The sequence below is a fragment of the Muntiacus reevesi genome, chromosome 22 (genome assembly GCF_963930625.1).
Source record: "Muntiacus reevesi chromosome 22, mMunRee1.1, whole genome shotgun sequence".
Taxonomy (NCBI): domain Eukaryota; kingdom Metazoa; phylum Chordata; class Mammalia; order Artiodactyla; family Cervidae; genus Muntiacus; species Muntiacus reevesi.
The window spans coordinates 47,299,673-47,317,690 of record NC_089270.1 but is presented as its reverse complement, the minus strand read 5'-3'; the positions used below and the strand labels follow the sequence as shown (position 1 = coordinate 47,317,690).

The window sequence follows — 18,018 nt, the reverse complement described above, 5'->3', positions numbered from 1 at the left end:
AAGTTGGTCCTCCCTATTTTAAACTAAAAATTTGGTACTGACCCACCAAGCCCACTACTCAGCAAATACTCTGAGAAAACAATAATTGAAAAAGGCACATATACCCCAATATGCATAGCAGCACTATATAAAATAGACAGAACTTGGAAGCAACCTACGTGCTCATCAACAGACGAACAAATAAAGACGATGTGGTACATATATACAATGTGATATGAGACATAAAAAAGAACAAATTTGAGTCAGGTCTAGTTAGGTGAATGAACCTAGAACCTGTTATACAGAGTGAAGTAGGTCAGAAAGAGAAAAATAAATATGGTATATTAATGCATATATATGAAATCTTAAAAAATGGTATTGACAAGCCTATTTGCAGGGGAGGAATGGAGATACAGATGTAGAAAATGGACTTGTGGACACAGCGGGGGAGGGAGAGAGTGGGCCAAATGGAGAAAGTAGCATCAACATATACACAGTATCAGGTGTAAGACGGATAGCTAGTGAGAAGTTACTATGTAGCACAAGAAGCCCAGCCCAGTGCTCTGTGATGACCTCGGGGGATGTTATGGAGGGAGGGGATGGAAGTTAGGGAGGGAGCGGATGTATGTATAATTATGGCTGATTTGCACTGTTGTATGCCAGAAACCAACACAACAATGTAAAAATTTTTAAATACATACTTAAATAAATGAAAAAAACAGTTCACTGTCATTGTAATAATCCATTGGTCAATGGGAAATCCTGGCCAAAGAATACTATGAAAGTTCATATAAATGAAGGAAAGTTCTTCTCGTGCAGATTTTCAGTTAAAGATGGAGGGCTCAATATACACATTAGCCTGGGCTCCCTCCTAAAATCCTAGTGTTAAGAGAAGACATTGCATGCATAAAACAAGATCAGGATACAGCCAAAATAAAGTATACAGAACCAAAAGAGAGGAACACTGGCGGGGAGAGGGGGGGAAATAGATACGAAAAGCTCAGTAGAAGAGTCAGAATAAAAAACTGAGAAAATACCCCCAAAATATGAAACAAAAACCTAAAAATAAAAACTGGAGAGGAAATACAATTTTCTGGATCCATCCAGAACATTTAGCAACTGAAAAAAGGAGTTCCTAGAGGAGAAAACAGTGAAAAACCATCAAAGAAGAAATTTAGGAGAATTTCCCCAAGTTAAAGATTATTTCTCGACTGAAACAGAACCAAATCAGCAAATCTCATAAAATTTCAAAATCACAGGGACAAGCAGAAGATTCAGCAAGCTTAAAAGCAGGTTTCATCAGTTCAGTTCAGTTCAGTTGCTCAGTCGTGTCCGACTCTTTGTGACCCCATGAATCGTAGCACGCCAGGCCTCCCTGTCCATCACCAACTCCCAGAGTCCACCCAAACCTACGTCCATCGAGTTGGTGATGCCATCCAGCCATCTCATCCTCTGTCGCCCCCTTCTCCTCCTGCCCCCAATCCTTCCCAGCATCAGGGTCTTTTCCAATGAGTCAACTCTTCACATCAGGTGGCCAAAGTACTGGAGTTTCAGCTTCAGCATCAGTCCTTCCAATGAACAGCCAGGACTGATCTCCTTTAGGATGGACTGGTTGGATCTTCCTGCATTCCAAGGGACTCTCAAGAGTCTTCAAAGACTCAAAATAGCAATCATCAAGGGCAATAATAGAAGCTAGAAAATAGTGGAGAAATTTTTTGAAGAAAATTGATTTCTAACCTAAGTTTCTATACTCAGCTAATCAATACAGTGACAAGAAAATAAAAATATTTTTCAAATATGAAAGGTTTAAAAATTTTTATCTCCTATTCACCCTCTTCAAATAGCCACCTGAGGACAATACTCTATTAAAACAAAAAAGTATATCACAAAATACACAGAATCCAAGAAACAAGGGTTTCAAAACAAAAGAGGTAAAGAAAGTCTCCCAGACAATGGTGAAAGGAGATCTGAAACTGACATTGGGGAGCAGACTGAAAATCACCAGGCCAAATTAGATCAAGGTAAACAGTTCTTGGAAGGAATTCTTCCAGGAAATGAACCTGAAGGTGTTGAGATAAGATTTATAATAAATTAGTTAAAATGTAGCAAACCTAAAAATAATAAATCAATTTATGGAAAATAAGAAATTGTACAGAAAAGGAAAAATAATCAGTTTGTTACAAAGTTCAGCCATAAATAACATCCAGAACATCATAATAAAATAGATTATAAGTAGTAATCTTACCTTTAAGATCAAACCAGTCAATCTTAAAGGAAATCAACCCTGAATACTCTTTGGAAGGACTGATGCTGAAGATGAAGCTCCAATACTTTGGCCACCTGATGTCAACAGCTGACTCATTGGAAAAGACCCTGATGCTGGGAAAGACTGAAGGCAAGAGAAGAGGAAGACAAAGGATGAGATGGTTGGATGGCATCACTGATTCAATGAACATGAACTTGGGCAAACTCTGGGAGATGGTGAGGGACAGGGAAGGCATGGGGTTGCAGAGTCAGACACAACCGAGCGACTGCACAACACTAATCTTACTACTAGCATAAAAATACTGGGATAAGGGAATGCAGGAAATAGGCTTCTTTGTGGATCCCAAAGTATGCTGTGAAAGAGAACTATGTCCTCCATAGTACTAGTAGGAAGTCAATGCATCATACCTAAAATTGAAAAAGCAAGACGTGGTAGCGTAAGTATATCACTTAGAGATTTACAATACTAACATGTTGTTTTAAAAGTAAAAGTGGTTTCTTCTGGGATCAGAAAATTATTAGAAGATGGCAGTGGAAAGAGTATTAATATTTCTCCACTCTCCTTCCTAAAACTCTATGCAAGCAATAAAATATTCAAATAAGAGAGGAAGATAATCCCAACCTCCAGTGAAAAAAGATGGCTATGAACCCCAAGCTGCAAACTATGAAACACATATCTGCCAAATACTGTGAAAAGTACATCAAAATAGGAGAGGAGGCAGAGGAGATTTCCCTTATAGTAAACGTCATTGTCCTGAAAGGTCAATCTAATGACCTTTTGATAAGATCAATGAAATCCAGAGGGATAAGCAGACCATAAGAGAATCAGGGAGTATCCCTGTAGAGTTACTATTTACACAGAAAAATAATAAAAATTATAGTCAAGCTTTCACCATTTTTCTATGTGTTGGCACTTCTAAGCACTAAGCACTTCAGATGTAGCAACTCATTTAATTCAACAAACCTATTGAAGGTATTATTCCCTAGTCACATGGAAAGAATAAGAGCCAGATTTTAACACAGGCATTCTCACCACACAGCCTGCACTATTAACCACTACACACACAACCTCTCCAGTGGAAGGGAAGAGAGAACTGAAGGGAAAAGCATATGATGCGTCATTATCAGCCTTCTATTTAGGCAGAAGGCTAAAGGCAATTCGACGCAACCTCCAAATTTCAACAGATATACTATGACTCCCAAGGCATCATTAAGAAGGACACCAACCTCTTAATACCCAAAACTAAAGAGAACAAATGAATTTATAATCAAACAGAAATAGACCCACACATTCTACCAGAGGAACAGGGAATGGCAGGAGAAGTATGAGCTCTGGAACCAGCCAAATCTGGGTACCAGGTCAAGTCAGGCTTCTTCAGCTTTGTGAGTTTGGGAAAGTCCCTCAACTTTTGTGAAACTGAGTTCTCCCTTGGGAAAGGGGACTGATGATAAGAAATGTAAATGTAATGTGCATGTCAAAGTCATTTGATCACTGCAAGTTTGAATAACAGATCTGAGAGATTTTTTAAAAAAGAAAAGAAATAGACCATAGACACAGAAAACAAATGTACGGTTACCAAAGGGGGGGGAGGGTAGATCAGGAGCTTGGGATTCACACGCATGCACCACTATAAATGAAACAGGCAACTGCCAGGGGCCTATGGCATACCATAGGCATACCACTCAACATTTCATAACAACTGACATGGGAAAATAATCTGAAAAATACATATGTATATATATACATGTATACCTGAATCATTTTGCTACACACCTGAAACTAACACAACATTGTAAATCAACAGTATCTCAATAAGAATACATACATACATAATTAATTAATTTTAAAAAACTGGAGACAATCACTCTGAATGAAAGAAAGAATCAGTTTAATGCTCCAAAGTAAAAAATGAAGAAGACACAAAATTCCAGAGTCCTCCAGCTGATTCTCCCATTTTCCACACCAAAAAGGACTGAGCCATTCAGAAAAAAAGAATCACAAAGGAACCAACTCTGGGTTACAAATATCTTTTTAAAATAAAACTAAGAGCTACAACTTAAGACCCTTTTCTCTGGGTCTCCTTAACAGTGAACACAAGAACATTCTTTTCTTTACTCTGACTGCTAATTGTTAAAAGCTTGAAAAACAACACATTAGTCTTTGAACATCAATATTCTTTTTTCATTAAAAAAATGATTGTTCATTAAAAAAATGATTGTTGATTTACAACACTGTGTTAGTTTAAGGTATACAGCAAAGTAATTCAGTTATGTTTTTCAGGTTATTTTCCATTGTTAAGTTTTTACAAGATATGAATACAGTTCATATGCTATGCAGTATATCCTTGTTGCTTATCGGAACACCAATATTCTGAAAGTAGATAACAGACATTGTTCACTGCTTCACCAATGAGAAACCCAAACCACCATGAAGTTGTATTCTCTGTCTAGAGTTACAAACCTAAGTACCAAATTAACGGTTCTCGGTTTCATGGTCTACCAATTTTAGCCAAAAGATCTAAGAATTCTTTTTTATCATAAAAATTCTGCCTGAAGAAAATTATGTTTTTTTAAATGGCTACTAAAATTACCCAGACTATTTTATACATCCTTTCACAATATTTTTAATCACGGGAACAGAGGTGATTGTGAATTACCAAACAAGAGGACGGTAAGGAATACAGTAAAGGAATATAGTAAATAAGAAACAAACAGCCTAGTTGTCACGGTAGAGAAAGGATGAACTCCTTACAGCGAGAAGCAGAATGATCTAAGGTTGCTGAAATTCTCATCTTGCCATGTTGAGCCATATGAAAACGTCAATGTTTGGCAATATTTTACCTATACAAAGCAACAATATTATCTAACTCAATCTAATGCTTGTCAATGCTCTAAGAGTAGAAATGTAGTTAAAGCTCTCAATTTCAGAATTTTACATCAGCACACATTGGCTATTACACATTTTATCATAGGTTTACCACAAAGTTTGAGCCTGTTTGTAATGTTAAAGAATCTAGCATGAATAAACATCAGACTGACAATTATCTGAAAAATCAAATGTCATATGCCTGCCAACAGGTTCTGTGGGTTATATTTCAGTTCAAAAGTACCTAAAATGGGTAGGTGCTATATAGTAACAAATCTTACCCTGCTCTCTTCTACACTGTAAACTCCCAGCTTAAGCCCCAATTTTCTTTTGTAAAACGGGAACTGCACAGCAGAAACACAAGCAAAACAGGGGGAAATGCTCAGCTGACTTTAATCAGAATAAAGGATACATTTGAGGCTCCCCGTTTAACAGCATGAATCGGCACTATTCCAGGATCAGGCACTTTTTTAGCTCTCAGATGAGAGTAGTTTAGCCTGCAAGTCTTCCTGACCTACCAAACAAGGCACCCAGGGGTAAACTGTATTTTCTTAAAGTCTTGACTACGTCTCCTTTCAGTGAGTTGCTCAATAATAGGCTACAAAGTTTTGAGTAGTTTGTTGACCTGCTGAACCTAGGTCTAGATTAGACTCAAAAGGCAAAAGTTACAGAAGTCAGCTGACTTACCTCCCCTGGGTAGGTACTGCCTGTCCAGCCCACTGCCATATGGTGGGAGATCATGATGCTGGACTGGAGCCGGACTGTGCAGTACTCCACTACAGATAGTGGTTTCCCACTGTCCCAAATAATGCAGGTGTATGCAATAATTTAACATATACTTTTTAAGACAGGTTTGGGGTTCACAATGAAGGACCCTGCTATGGTTGAGGGGCTCCTGGCTGATAAAAATGAAGAGGGAAAAAAAGACATTAAAAAGAACAGTGGATGGAGAAAAAGTTCTGACAAAAGAAATCACGAGCAATCCTATTACAAGAAAATTGGTTTCACCTCTTGGCAGGTGTTGAGACAAAAGACAGACTCAAACAGAAGAGCAGAAGGGAGAATTTATTACTTGCAGCAAGTAAGGAGGACAACAAAGACATTTCCCAGAGCATTGTCTCCCCAAACAGCAAGACTGGGGCTGGAGCAAAGAGAATTCAGCATATAACTGGGGAAAAGTTGACAGAGTCCAGGCACAAATTGATGGAAGTTGGGAGGGTCAGCAAAGGTCACCATCATCATTCCTCAGGTTCCAGTGGATCTGGAAACTGTGCCCTCGAGAGAGTTTGCATTCTGCAAAACAACTCAAGAATGTGCTTCAGGCTAATCCCGACCTTTGAAATAGTACAACTGATATAGTATGGTTAAGTTATCTCTCTGGCCTAGTTAAATCTGTTCAGTTTTACCTTCTTTTGCTCCTATAAAATCATTAATTATTGAAATCTATTCTTCTGCAAGAGCGAGCACTATGGCCAGGCTTAGATCACAAAATGACTTAGGGCTAGGATGGCTGGGTTCTCTTCCTCCGGGGAGCCCCACCCTATCTGCTTGCAATACCTCAACGCATCATCACATGTACTTACACTAGTTAAGTATTCTAGAGAGAAGTAAAAGTTGTCTTAACATAAAAACTACTCATTGATCTACTGCCCACATAGGCTCCAAATATTCCGTCCACATTACTAGGTTCTGCTTCTTTGTGGGTCATTTTCTCTCACTGAATGAGGGAATGCAACAGTCACCAACATCAAATGTTCAAAAGACGAAGGTTTTCAAAAAGTCAATAATGAAAATAATGTTGGAGAACTGTTCCCATCACACTCAATGTCACTGGCAAATGAGGATCTTGCAGTCAGCTAGTAAAAATAAAATAAAATTCACAACACTGGAAAGCAACTATACCCCAATAAAGATTAACTAATTAAATGCACTGAAAAAACAATAAAATAACACAAGTATCAAAAATGACTTACACTTCAGAAAGAGAAATATAAATATCGTATTTATACACACATATATGGAATCTGAAGAGACGGCACTGATGAATTTATTTTCAGGGCAGCAGTAGAAAAACAGACATAGAGAACAGACCTAAGGACAGTGGGAGGAGAGGAGGGAGAAGGGGAGACGTATGGAGAGAATAACATAGAAATTCACAATACCATATGTAAAATAGATAGCCAATGGGAATCTGCTGCATGACTCGGGAACTCAAACAGGGGCTCTGTGAGGGGTGGAAGGGTGGGATGGGGAGGCAGACGGCAGGGAGGCAGGGAGGGAGGGGACCTGGGTGTACCTATGGCTGATTCTTGTTGATGTATGCCAGGAAAGCAAAAAATTCTATAAAGCAATTATCCTTCAATTAACAATTTTTTTTTAATGACTTACACTAAAAATACTAAAATACACTGCCTCAGATGGCTTTTTGCTCCCTTCCCCACTAGTAACCCCATGCCCTACTCATCCTTCCCTTCTTTCCGGATGTAGGGCTACAGATAATATTTCCCAGCCTTGGCGGCGGAACTGTGGCCATCTAACTTAAAGCCAAAGGGATGTGTGCAGACATAATATGCGGACCAGCTTCAACCTAAAGACAGGTCACTCTCCCCAGATTTACAGCACTGTCCACGTTCTCAACAGCTGGAAAGTACCCATGGCAGACACAACTTTATGCATTCAACACAGGACCGTAGGGAGTAAGGGGAAGACAAAGGAACCAAGTCCTTGAATAACTTCATGGATCAGAGCTGCCGAATCAGCCTAGACTTGCTACCCTACTTTGTAAGGGATTAACACACTTCTGTCAGATTTTCGAAATATGCCATAGGATGGTTTCTTTGTTATAGTGACTTAACCTTAATCTACCTTGGGATACACCCTTGCAAAACCTGATAAAGCTTGCTAATGCCTTCCCTAAAAAGGGCCCTCTTTAGATCTGTGCTGACAAATGCAAATGTAAAGGCAAGGAAGTCAAAAATCTTTATCATGCATTTTCATCAGAAAAATAATTTCAAGAAAACTAATAGTTGATTCCCTCTCTGTTCAAAAGTTAAAAATTATAATCTAAATGGTACCATATATGAGATAAAACACATATTCACTTTATTTTTCATGATAAAGTCTGAATCATAGTGGGTTTTTTGTTTGTTTACTACTTACTATGAAATGTAAGTGGATTCACTTTAAGTGACAATACCCTGGCACTAGTTCTCCTCGCATGAGGGAATTTCTGATACACAAAAAATATTTCTCTTTCTGCTTCTTGCAAATTCAGAAGGAAACAATAGCAAGTGAAAACAAGGCATGAATAACAAATTTCTCAAGTAGGTCAACTGATTTTCAGCAACTTTTACTAGGAGAAAACATGAAAGTAATTTGGAAATTATATATAAAATAATATATACCAAAATATGTTCCTTGAATACATTAATCGATTGCTTTTAATTTGAAACATTCATTGATGCCAACATATTATTTTCCTATTGTTATCAAAATAGGAATAAAGAATTCAAGTCATTATCGCATTCGGTTGTTTTTACAGAAAAGTAAGCTTCTTTAACAAAAAATTACAAGAACAAAAACAGTGAGACTGAGGAGAAGTCAAAAGCCTTTTTAAAAGTCTTAAGAGATATCTCTTAAATATGTGGACAACTCTAACAACTTGACCACTAACTGTATGTTGGTGATATTTAAGTTTGTGGTAAGATTTATTTGATAACAAAATAGTGCTAGGTTGTTTTGGAATTTTTTGGTATGATGATGCTACTGTGATTCTATTTTTAAGAGTTATCTTTTAGAGATACATACTGAAATTTTGCAGACAAAATACTATCTGTGATTTGCTTCATAATCTGGTAAAAGGGATATGGGGGTGTAGACCAAATAAAACTGTTCATGAGTTGATAATTGTGGAAGCTGAGTGAGGCACACAAGAGTTCATTACACTTTATTTTTGTCTGTGTTTGAAATTTGTCAATTCTGAAATATATTTAAAGGAACAGCATGGTTTTCCATGTCCCTGTCATCCAACCCTTTGGAAGTGATAAGAAAGAGTACATAAAAAGATTTTAAAAAGGAAGAGAAGGGGGTGGGGGTAAAGACAGTCAAACAAAAGAAGATAAAGGTGGGCGGTCTCTCCTTCGAGGATATTATTACCACACTATCCAGCTCATCATAGAAGCTCTTCCAGTGATCCCAATGATTCCTTGGGTCAGCAAAGACTCATGATAACACAATGTGATACCATTTCTTCACTGACAAACAGAAGTATGTGGTTTCCAGGGCCAAAAATAAAACCACAGTCTATGTAACGTTTGTCCTGTTATAACTCCTGTTTCCTTTCCTTTCCCCTGTTCAAATTTCATGAAAGCAGAAGTTAGCTTTTCAAGCCTAAAGCCATTAACAAAGCACCAAAGCGCAGAGGACAGTCAGATAAAGTGAGTATATCCGAACTGTAGCCTTTTTTAAAAGAATCATTAGAAAGGTCACCAAAGGTGAGCATCACAACTGAAACTACAAAGCATGCTAAGACAAGGAGGCAAATTTGACCAGAGAAGTATTTAACCCTTAATTTCAAGGCTTGTGGAGCTCAGTTAAAGATGCATTTCCCAAACTGAAATACCAGCTGTTATATACCTGATCTCTAAAAGGATAAAATTAAACACCCAAGAATGCCAATTCCATAGAAAACATTCCTTTTTCTTCTTATTTTTTTATTGAAGGAGAAACATTCTTATACTTCACTTGCAACAATTAAAAACTGTAAACTACATTCGAAAAGTATCATGAATATCAGCCATGGTCTAATTACTGCGGAAAATGTCCACGGACTTTCGTTTATGGGATTATAATTAGCACACAATATTATATTAGTTTCAGGTATACACCAGTGATTCAATATTTCTATACATTATGACATGATCACCATAAAAGCCTAGTTATTATCTGTCAGCATACAAACTTATTACAGTATTAGTGACTATATTCCTTGTGCTGTATGCTACTTTCCCATGTCTTACTTGTTCTACCGTCGGAAGATTGAACCTCCTCACCCCCTTCACCCATCCTTTCACCCACCTCCCCTCTGGCAACCACCAGTTTGTTTTCTGTATCTGAGTCTGTTTCCATTTTGTTTTTCTTTGTTCATTTGTTTTGTTTTTTTAGATTCCAAATAAAAATAATATAGTATGTGCTTTTCTCTGTCTGATTTATTTCACTTATTTCACTTAGACCTGGAAGGTAACCAGGTCCATCCATGTTGCTGCAAATGGCAAGATTTCATTCTTTTTTACAGCCAAGCAGCATTCCATTGTGTGTGTATATACCACATCTTCTTTACCCATTCATCTATCAATGAACACTTACGGTGCTCGCATAACTTAGCTATTATAAATAATGCTTCAATGAAGACTTACAGGTATATGTCTTTTTGAGTTAGTGTTTTTGTTTTCCTCAGATGAAGACCCAGAAGTGGAACTGTTGGATCATTTGGTAGCTCTATTTTTAACTCTTTGAGGAAACCATACAGTTTTCTATAGTAGCTGCACCAATTTATATTCCCACCAACACAGCACAGGGGTTCCCTTTCCTCGACATTTGTTGTTTCCTCTTTTTGATAAGCACCGATCTCACAGGGCGAGGTGATGCCTCGCAAATCTGCATGTCCCTGGTGGTCAGTGACCATGGAGCAGCTTTCCCTACGCCTTGTTTGTGTATCTTCTTTGGGGAAACGTCTATTCAGGTCCTCTGCCCATGTTTTAATTGGGGCTTTTGTTTGTTTTTTGATGCTGAGTTGTAGGAGTTCTTTGGATATCAACCCCTGATCAAATATACAATTTACAAACATCTTCTCCCATTCAGTGGGTTGTCTTTTTGTTTTGTTGGCTTCATCAAAGACTTAGTTTGATGTACTCCCATTTGTTTATTTTTGCTTTTGTGGCCCTAGCAGCATATTTAAAAAATATTACTAAGATTGACATAAAAAAGATTACTGCCTATGTGTTCTAGAAGTTTTGTGATTTCAGGTCTTATATTCAAGTCTTTAATCCATTTTATTTTTTAGTATGGTGTAAGAAAAGCAATATACCTAAATCTGCTGCATTTCTATATACTAATAACAAACTATCTGAAAGAGAAATAAAGCAAACAATGCCCTTTACAATTGGAATAAATTTAACTGATGAGATGAAAGACCTATACTCTGAAAACTCCTAAGACACTGAGGAAAGAAACTGAAAACAAGACAAATAAATGGAAAGATATACCATGCTCATAGACTGGAAGAATCAATATCATTTAGATGTGCTATCCAAAGCAACCTATAGATTCAATGTAATCCATGTCAAAATACCAATGTCATTTTTCATAGAACTAAAACAAATAATCCTGAATTTGTTTGGAATCACATGCATGCTTAGTCACTTCAGTACAAGTCTTTGCGACCCTGTGCTCCTCTGTCCACCAGGCTCCTCTGTCCACAGGATTCTCTAAGCAAGAATACTGGAGTAAGTTGCCATTTCTTCCTTCAAAGGATCTTCCCGACTGAGGGATCAAACACGAGTCTCTTACATCTCCTGCACTGGCAGGCAGGTTCTTTACCACTAGCACCAACTGGAAAGTTGGAACCACAAATGACCCCAAATGAACAAAACAATTTTAAGAGAGAAGAACAAAGCTGGGGTATAACACTCCCTGATTTCAAACTGTACTACAAACTTCCAGTGCTGTAATCAAAACTGTATGGCACGGACACAAAAAGACACATCGATCAGCAGAACAGAATAGAGAGCCCCTAATAACCCTACACTCACAGAGTCAATTAAGCTACAGCAAAAGAGGCAAGCATATACAATGGAAGAAAAGACAATCTCTTCAGCAAGTGGTGTTGGGGGGATTCCCTGGTGGCTCAGTGGTAGAGAATCTACCTGCCAATGCAGGAGACAAGAGTTCAGTCTCTGATCTGAGAAGATCCCTCATGCCATGTGGAACAACTAAGCCTGGGCACCACAGCTATTAAGCCTGTGCCCTAGGGCCCAGGAGCTGTTAACTACTGGGCCCACGTGCTGCAACTACTGAATCAGGCACCCTAAAGCCTGGGCTCAGCAACGGCAGCCATCACAATGAGAAGCCCACACACCGTAACAAGAGAGGAGTCTCCACTCCCCACAACGAAGTAGTAACGAAGACCCAGCACAGCCAAAAATAAATACATGAAATTATTTTTCCAGAAAGAAAAGAATAAAAATAAATAAATAAACGGTGTTGGGAAAACTTGATAGCTACACACAAAAGAACGGAACCAGGCCTTTCTCATCCACACTCTCCCTAAAGAAGTAAACTGATAACTTACTTCCCTGCTCTTGGCTCTACCCATCACTGCCATTGTCTGAACCACTTATGACACGTAATATCGCTGTTTTTAAAAACAGATGCAAATTCACTGACACTCCTCCCATGGAATTTGAGTGGGATTTTGATTCCTTCAACTAATAGAGTATAGCAGAGGAATACTGAGTAATCTGTGAGGCTAGGCCATAAAAGGCCAAGTAGCTTCTGTCTTGTTTTTTCAGACTTATTCTTGGGACAGTCTTACATGGAACCTAGCTACCATAATGAGATAAGCTCCTGCCAAATAGAGAAGTCACATACAGGTGTTCCAGTGCAGAATTCCTGCTGAGCCCAGCCTTCAAATCATCCCAGCCCAGGAGCCTGAGACATATGACTGAGAAAACCCTCAGATGATTCCAGCTCTGAGCTGTCCAAGTTGCTCCAAGCTATCACGTTTTCCAAGATAAGAGCATCAGATACTGTGGAGTAGACATTCCCACTGTGCCCCAGTCCAATACTTAGCCTACAGAACCCACGAGTGTAATAAAGTGGTTGTGATTGTGTGTTGGTAAGTTTAAGGTGGTTAGTTACATAGCAATACATAATTAGAACATATAATTAATGTACTTTATCATTCCTGTTCATCTCATTCTCATTTCATTCATCTCTAATCCCTGTCAACCCTCTTCCTCCCCTTAAATGTTTCCTCTTCTTAACTCATCCATCTTTTCTCCATATTCAGTTGATAAAGTAATCTGTCCACAATAATAATTTCAGACATTCATATATGATCATTCATTCTGGCATTTATTACAAAGCCATGATGTATGAGAACTATGCAGGAGGCACTGAGGTTACAAACGCTAGCAAGACAAGATCTCTGCTCTAGGCAGGCACAGGGAAAAGCGATTTAAAAACAAAGAACTACAATGCAATTTCTTGAGGGCCATACAAGTGACATGGACAAAGTTGTTTTGGAACACCAATAGACTCTAAAAATCACTAACATGTTATCATTAAAGAGGAACAACTACCCCTCTTCAAAATATGGTGGACCACTTCAATGAGGATATTACAGAATTACAATTAAATTAACTGCAACTTCATGAAATTACAGAATAAAAAATATGTTTCCATGGGGGGGAAAGATTTATTCAATACACATACTACAAATCTTTGGAAAGAAACAAGGCCATTCTGGGTGTTAAAGAATTGAGAAATGGTTTCATGGAACTTCTAGAATTTTGACAGATAGCTAGATGTACACCAACACATGAATAAAAGTATTAATAGATGTTAACATTCTGGTCTGTATAATCACTTCCACATATAACAGATATGAAAATGTTCTTATTATCGAGTTGCTTGATTTTAATCTGAATCATAAATAGGAAAGAAAAGTTTAAAATGGCATGTGTTCACTCTCATTTTCAGAAGTTATGTACTGGCTCTCCATCATGAGATTTACTTTTGCATGTTTTGTTAGTGAAGAAAAGAAGTTAAAGAGAAAAGCAGCAGTCTTGGTTATAGAAGAATGACTCTTTTAACTACATATATCCTTCGCTTTAGAGACCAAATGCATTCCAAGTATATGGATGAAATTAAAATAAAATTTAACTAGAGTAACATGTCTGTTTGAATTCAATTACAGAATTAAAAACACATTTCCATGGGGAGAAAGATTTATTCAATGCACATACTACAAATCTTTGGAAAGAAAAAGGCCATTCTGGGTGTTAAAGAATTGAGAAATGGTTTCATGGAACTTCCAGAATTTGTCAACAGCTTGAATTGAAATTTAGTAGTTACAGAACTTTCTCTTCATCATCATCCTACTATTTTCAACTACTTTCTCCAAAACAAAAGTTTCCCCCACATAAGCACTCCCTAACCATACAAAGGAGAAGGCAATGGCACCCCACTCCGGTACTCTTGCCTGGAAAATCCCATAGACGGAGGAGCCTGGTAGGCTGCAGTCCATGGGGTCACTAAGAGCCAGACACGACTGAGCGACTTCACTTTCACTTTTCACTTTCATGCACTGGAGAAGGAAATGGCAACCCACTCCAGTGTTCTTGCCTGGAGAATCCCAGAGACGGGGGAGCCTGGTGGGCTGCCGTCTATGGGGTCGCACAGAGTTGGACACAACTGAAGCGACTTAGCAGTAGCAACCATACAAAGATTCTGAAGCTAGATACTTCTCCTTTTGGGGTGATATCCAAGCATCAAATCTTAACATCATGTTTTGCCAACAGATGGCTGCATATTTCAGTGCAACTGAAAATTTCATTTGAAAAATTATATTCTATTAAATAAACTGATGCCCAATTTTTTTTCCAGTGCTGTGTGAAATTGTAAAAATCAACTTGACATAAATAAGAAATACTGGGACTTCCCTGGTGGTCCAGTGGTTAAGAATCTGTCTTCCAATGCAGGGGATGTGGGTTCTATCCCTGGTCAGGGAACTAAGATCCCATACAGTACGGGAAAACAAAGCCCTCGTTCCACAGCCCCTGAGCCCCTGCGTCTTTGAGCCCGCACACCACAACATGAGAAGTGCACGCACCATAGCGAGAAGCCCTTGCACTGTGACTAGAGCGCCCAGGTACTGCAATGAAGAACCCGGGTACCACAGTGAAGACTCACCACAGCCAAAATTTTAAAAAAGCAATTCTGGTATTTAGATAGCCACAACAGAATAAATTAGTTGATATCTATGTATGTATGTATACATGTGTTGGAGAAGGAAATGGCAGCCCACTCCAGTATTCTTACCTGGGAAATCCCGTGGACAGAGGAGCCTAGTAGGCTGCAGTCCATGGGGTCGTAAAGAGTCAGACACGATTGAGCCCATGTGCGCACACATACGCTATACAGATATATAAATCTCCATTCCATTCCACAGCAATTTCTCAGACACATATTACCAAGTATTTCCCCCACCATGAATAATACTCTGTCTTAACAAAAAAGCAAGCAAAACAAAGTATAGTATTTGGCAGGATCCAGCAACCCGTACACTGCCTGAAACACAACAGGTATTCAGTAAGTACTTGATGGCTTAACAATTTCACTCTATTTAAGCCTTGGTGGTATTTACCTCAGAAGCCAAACCACAAAAGTAACAGAAGTATCTACTTCAGATCCTTCACCATTTTTAGTTTCTCTTGTTTTCACTGGACAGACTTGTAGGAAAAATCGTTTTCAAAAGTACATCTATCTGTGTTGCAAATCATCAGGGTCTTTGTCTCTTAATCATAAATCAACAAAAAAACTAACAGGATCTTTCTGTCCTCTGAGATGTTCCTGAGGATTAAGTCTGACCTATGCAAGAGGTTCTTTTTCCTGATGGGGTTGGCAGCTCAGGGCTTACTCAACCGAGTCTCACCCATCTCTGACGTTGGGAAATGACGGTGTTTCCTCCCAGCTCTCCTGCTCTGTCTCTTGGATGTGGTGGGTCTTTGTCCGTCACTATTCTGAATCCCTTGTTACAATATAAAAGTGAGCCTCACAGTGTAGAAGAATCTCCTCCGCCCTCAGCTGACAATACAAATGAAAGCAAAACTCACAAACTCTAATGTCCTATGACGTTCTCTCTAAGACTAATGCTTTGAAGCTGAGGAGCTCTAATGTCATCAGTCCTAAAATTCTACGCAGCTCAACATTTTGGAAACCCACTTGTTCCCTATATTACCACCATTATGAAACACAGGAAATTCAATCATCTAGAAGGCAAGCCTATATCTTTTAATATATTTAATATGTCCCCTGACGGAGCTGTAGAAGATATAAACAATGGTTCTTTATACATTATCCTAAAGATTTCTTTCCCTGTGTCACCCTCCGTCATCTTATTTTGCCAATTATGTACATTAGAACTCCTGGTTTAAGCAGAATGATTTAGTAGAAGGAACATAACCTTTTTCTATTGGAATATGGTTGATTTACAAGACTGTCTTAGGTATAGGTGAACAGGAAAGTGACTCAGTTATACACATACATATACGTACTCTTTTTTCATATTCTTTTCCAATACAGGTTATTACAAGATATTGCATATAGCTCCCTGTACGATATGGCATGGCCTCATTTTTATCTATTTTATATACAGTATTGATAGTTTGCATCTGCTAATCTCAAACTCCTAACTTATACCTCTCCCACCTTCTTTCCCCTTTGGTAATCATAAGTTTGTCTTCTACATCTGTAAGCCTGTTTCTGTTTTGTAAATAAGATCATTTGTGTCATATTTTAGATTCCACATATAAGCGATATCATATGATATTTGTCTTTGTCTGACTTACTTCCCTTACTATGATAATCTCTAGGTCCATCCATGTTGCTGCAAATGGCATTATTTCATTCTTTTTACGGCTGAGTAATATTCCATTGTATATACATCCCACCTCTTCTTTATCATTCATGTGTCAATGGGCATATATGTTACTTTTACGACTTGGCTATTGTAACTAGTGTTGCTATGAACATTGGGATGCACGTATACTTTGTACTAGAGTTTTCTCCAGATACATGCCCAGCAGTGGGATTACTGGATGATATGGTGCTCTATTTTTAGTTTTTTAAGAAATTTCCATACTACTTTCCATGGGGGCTGTACCAATTTACCTTCCCACCAACAGTGTAGGAGGTTTCCCTTTTCCTCACATTCTCCCTAGCATTTAATGTTTGCGGACTTTTTAATGATGGACATTCTGACTACTGTGAGATAAGCAGTTTTGATTTGCATTTCCCAGATAATTAGTGATATTAAGCCTCTTCTCATGTGCCTTGGACCACCTGTATGTCTTCTCTGGAGAAATGTCTATTTAAGTCTTCTGCCCATTTTTAGATTGGGTTGTTTGGTTTTTTGTTATTGAATCGCCTTGGCTGTTCATATATTTTGGAAATTAAGCCCTTATCAGTCACATTGTTTGTAAATATTTTCTCCCAGTCCATAGGCTGTCTTTTCATTTTGTTTATGGTTTCTTTCGCTGCACAAAAGCTTATACGTGTGATTAGGTCCCATTTATTTATTTTTGCTCCTATTTCCATTGTCTTGGGAGACCGACCTAAGAAGACATTGCTACACTTTACTCCAGAGAATGTTTTGCCTACAGGAACCTGAACTTTTGAGTCTGACTGACCTGGCTCTAAGTCTTAGCTTTGCCATTTATTAGCTGTATAACTTCATACAAGTTATTTAACTCTTTTGACACTATTTCCTTACCTTCATAATGAGGATAATGGTACCAACCTTAATGGAGTAACATAAGGTATAAATCAGAAAAAATGCACATAAAGTTTCTTATACATAGCAAATAGTCAGTTCATTTTGCCATACCTTTGTTTTGAACTGATTACATGTCTTCATATTCAACAACTGTTAACTGAGTATCTGCTAAGTGCCAGATACGCTATCAGGTTCTGGGAATAAAGCAGAAGACATAGCCAATAAGGTATCCACAACCTAGGAGAAAGGACATATATAACGGAAAGTAAAAATGTCGTTAACCATGTGCTAAGTGCTATGTCACAGGTGGACACAAGCTTCAGCTCTGCCCAAAGACAGGAGGTAGAAAGAT

At 38.2% G+C, this 18,018-nt stretch overlaps 1 protein-coding gene across 4 annotated transcripts in view; it reads right to left on the bottom strand.

Annotated features, from left to right (window-relative positions):
- Positions 1 to 18,018, bottom strand: part of TEC (tec protein tyrosine kinase) — a 150,238-nt gene that overhangs the window by 99,780 nt on the left and 32,440 nt on the right. For 2 of the 4 annotated variants that reach the window (XM_065914511.1, XM_065914509.1), the window contains exon 2: positions 17,778 to 17,903. The exons of the other annotated variants lie outside the window; for them this stretch is intronic. In XM_065914511.1, coding sequence (XP_065770583.1) covers positions 17,778 to 17,807 — 30 coding nt within the window. In that variant the 5' untranslated portion in view covers positions 17,808 to 17,903. The remainder of the gene's footprint in view (positions 1 to 17,777; positions 17,904 to 18,018) is intronic. 4 annotated transcript variants of the gene reach the window in all.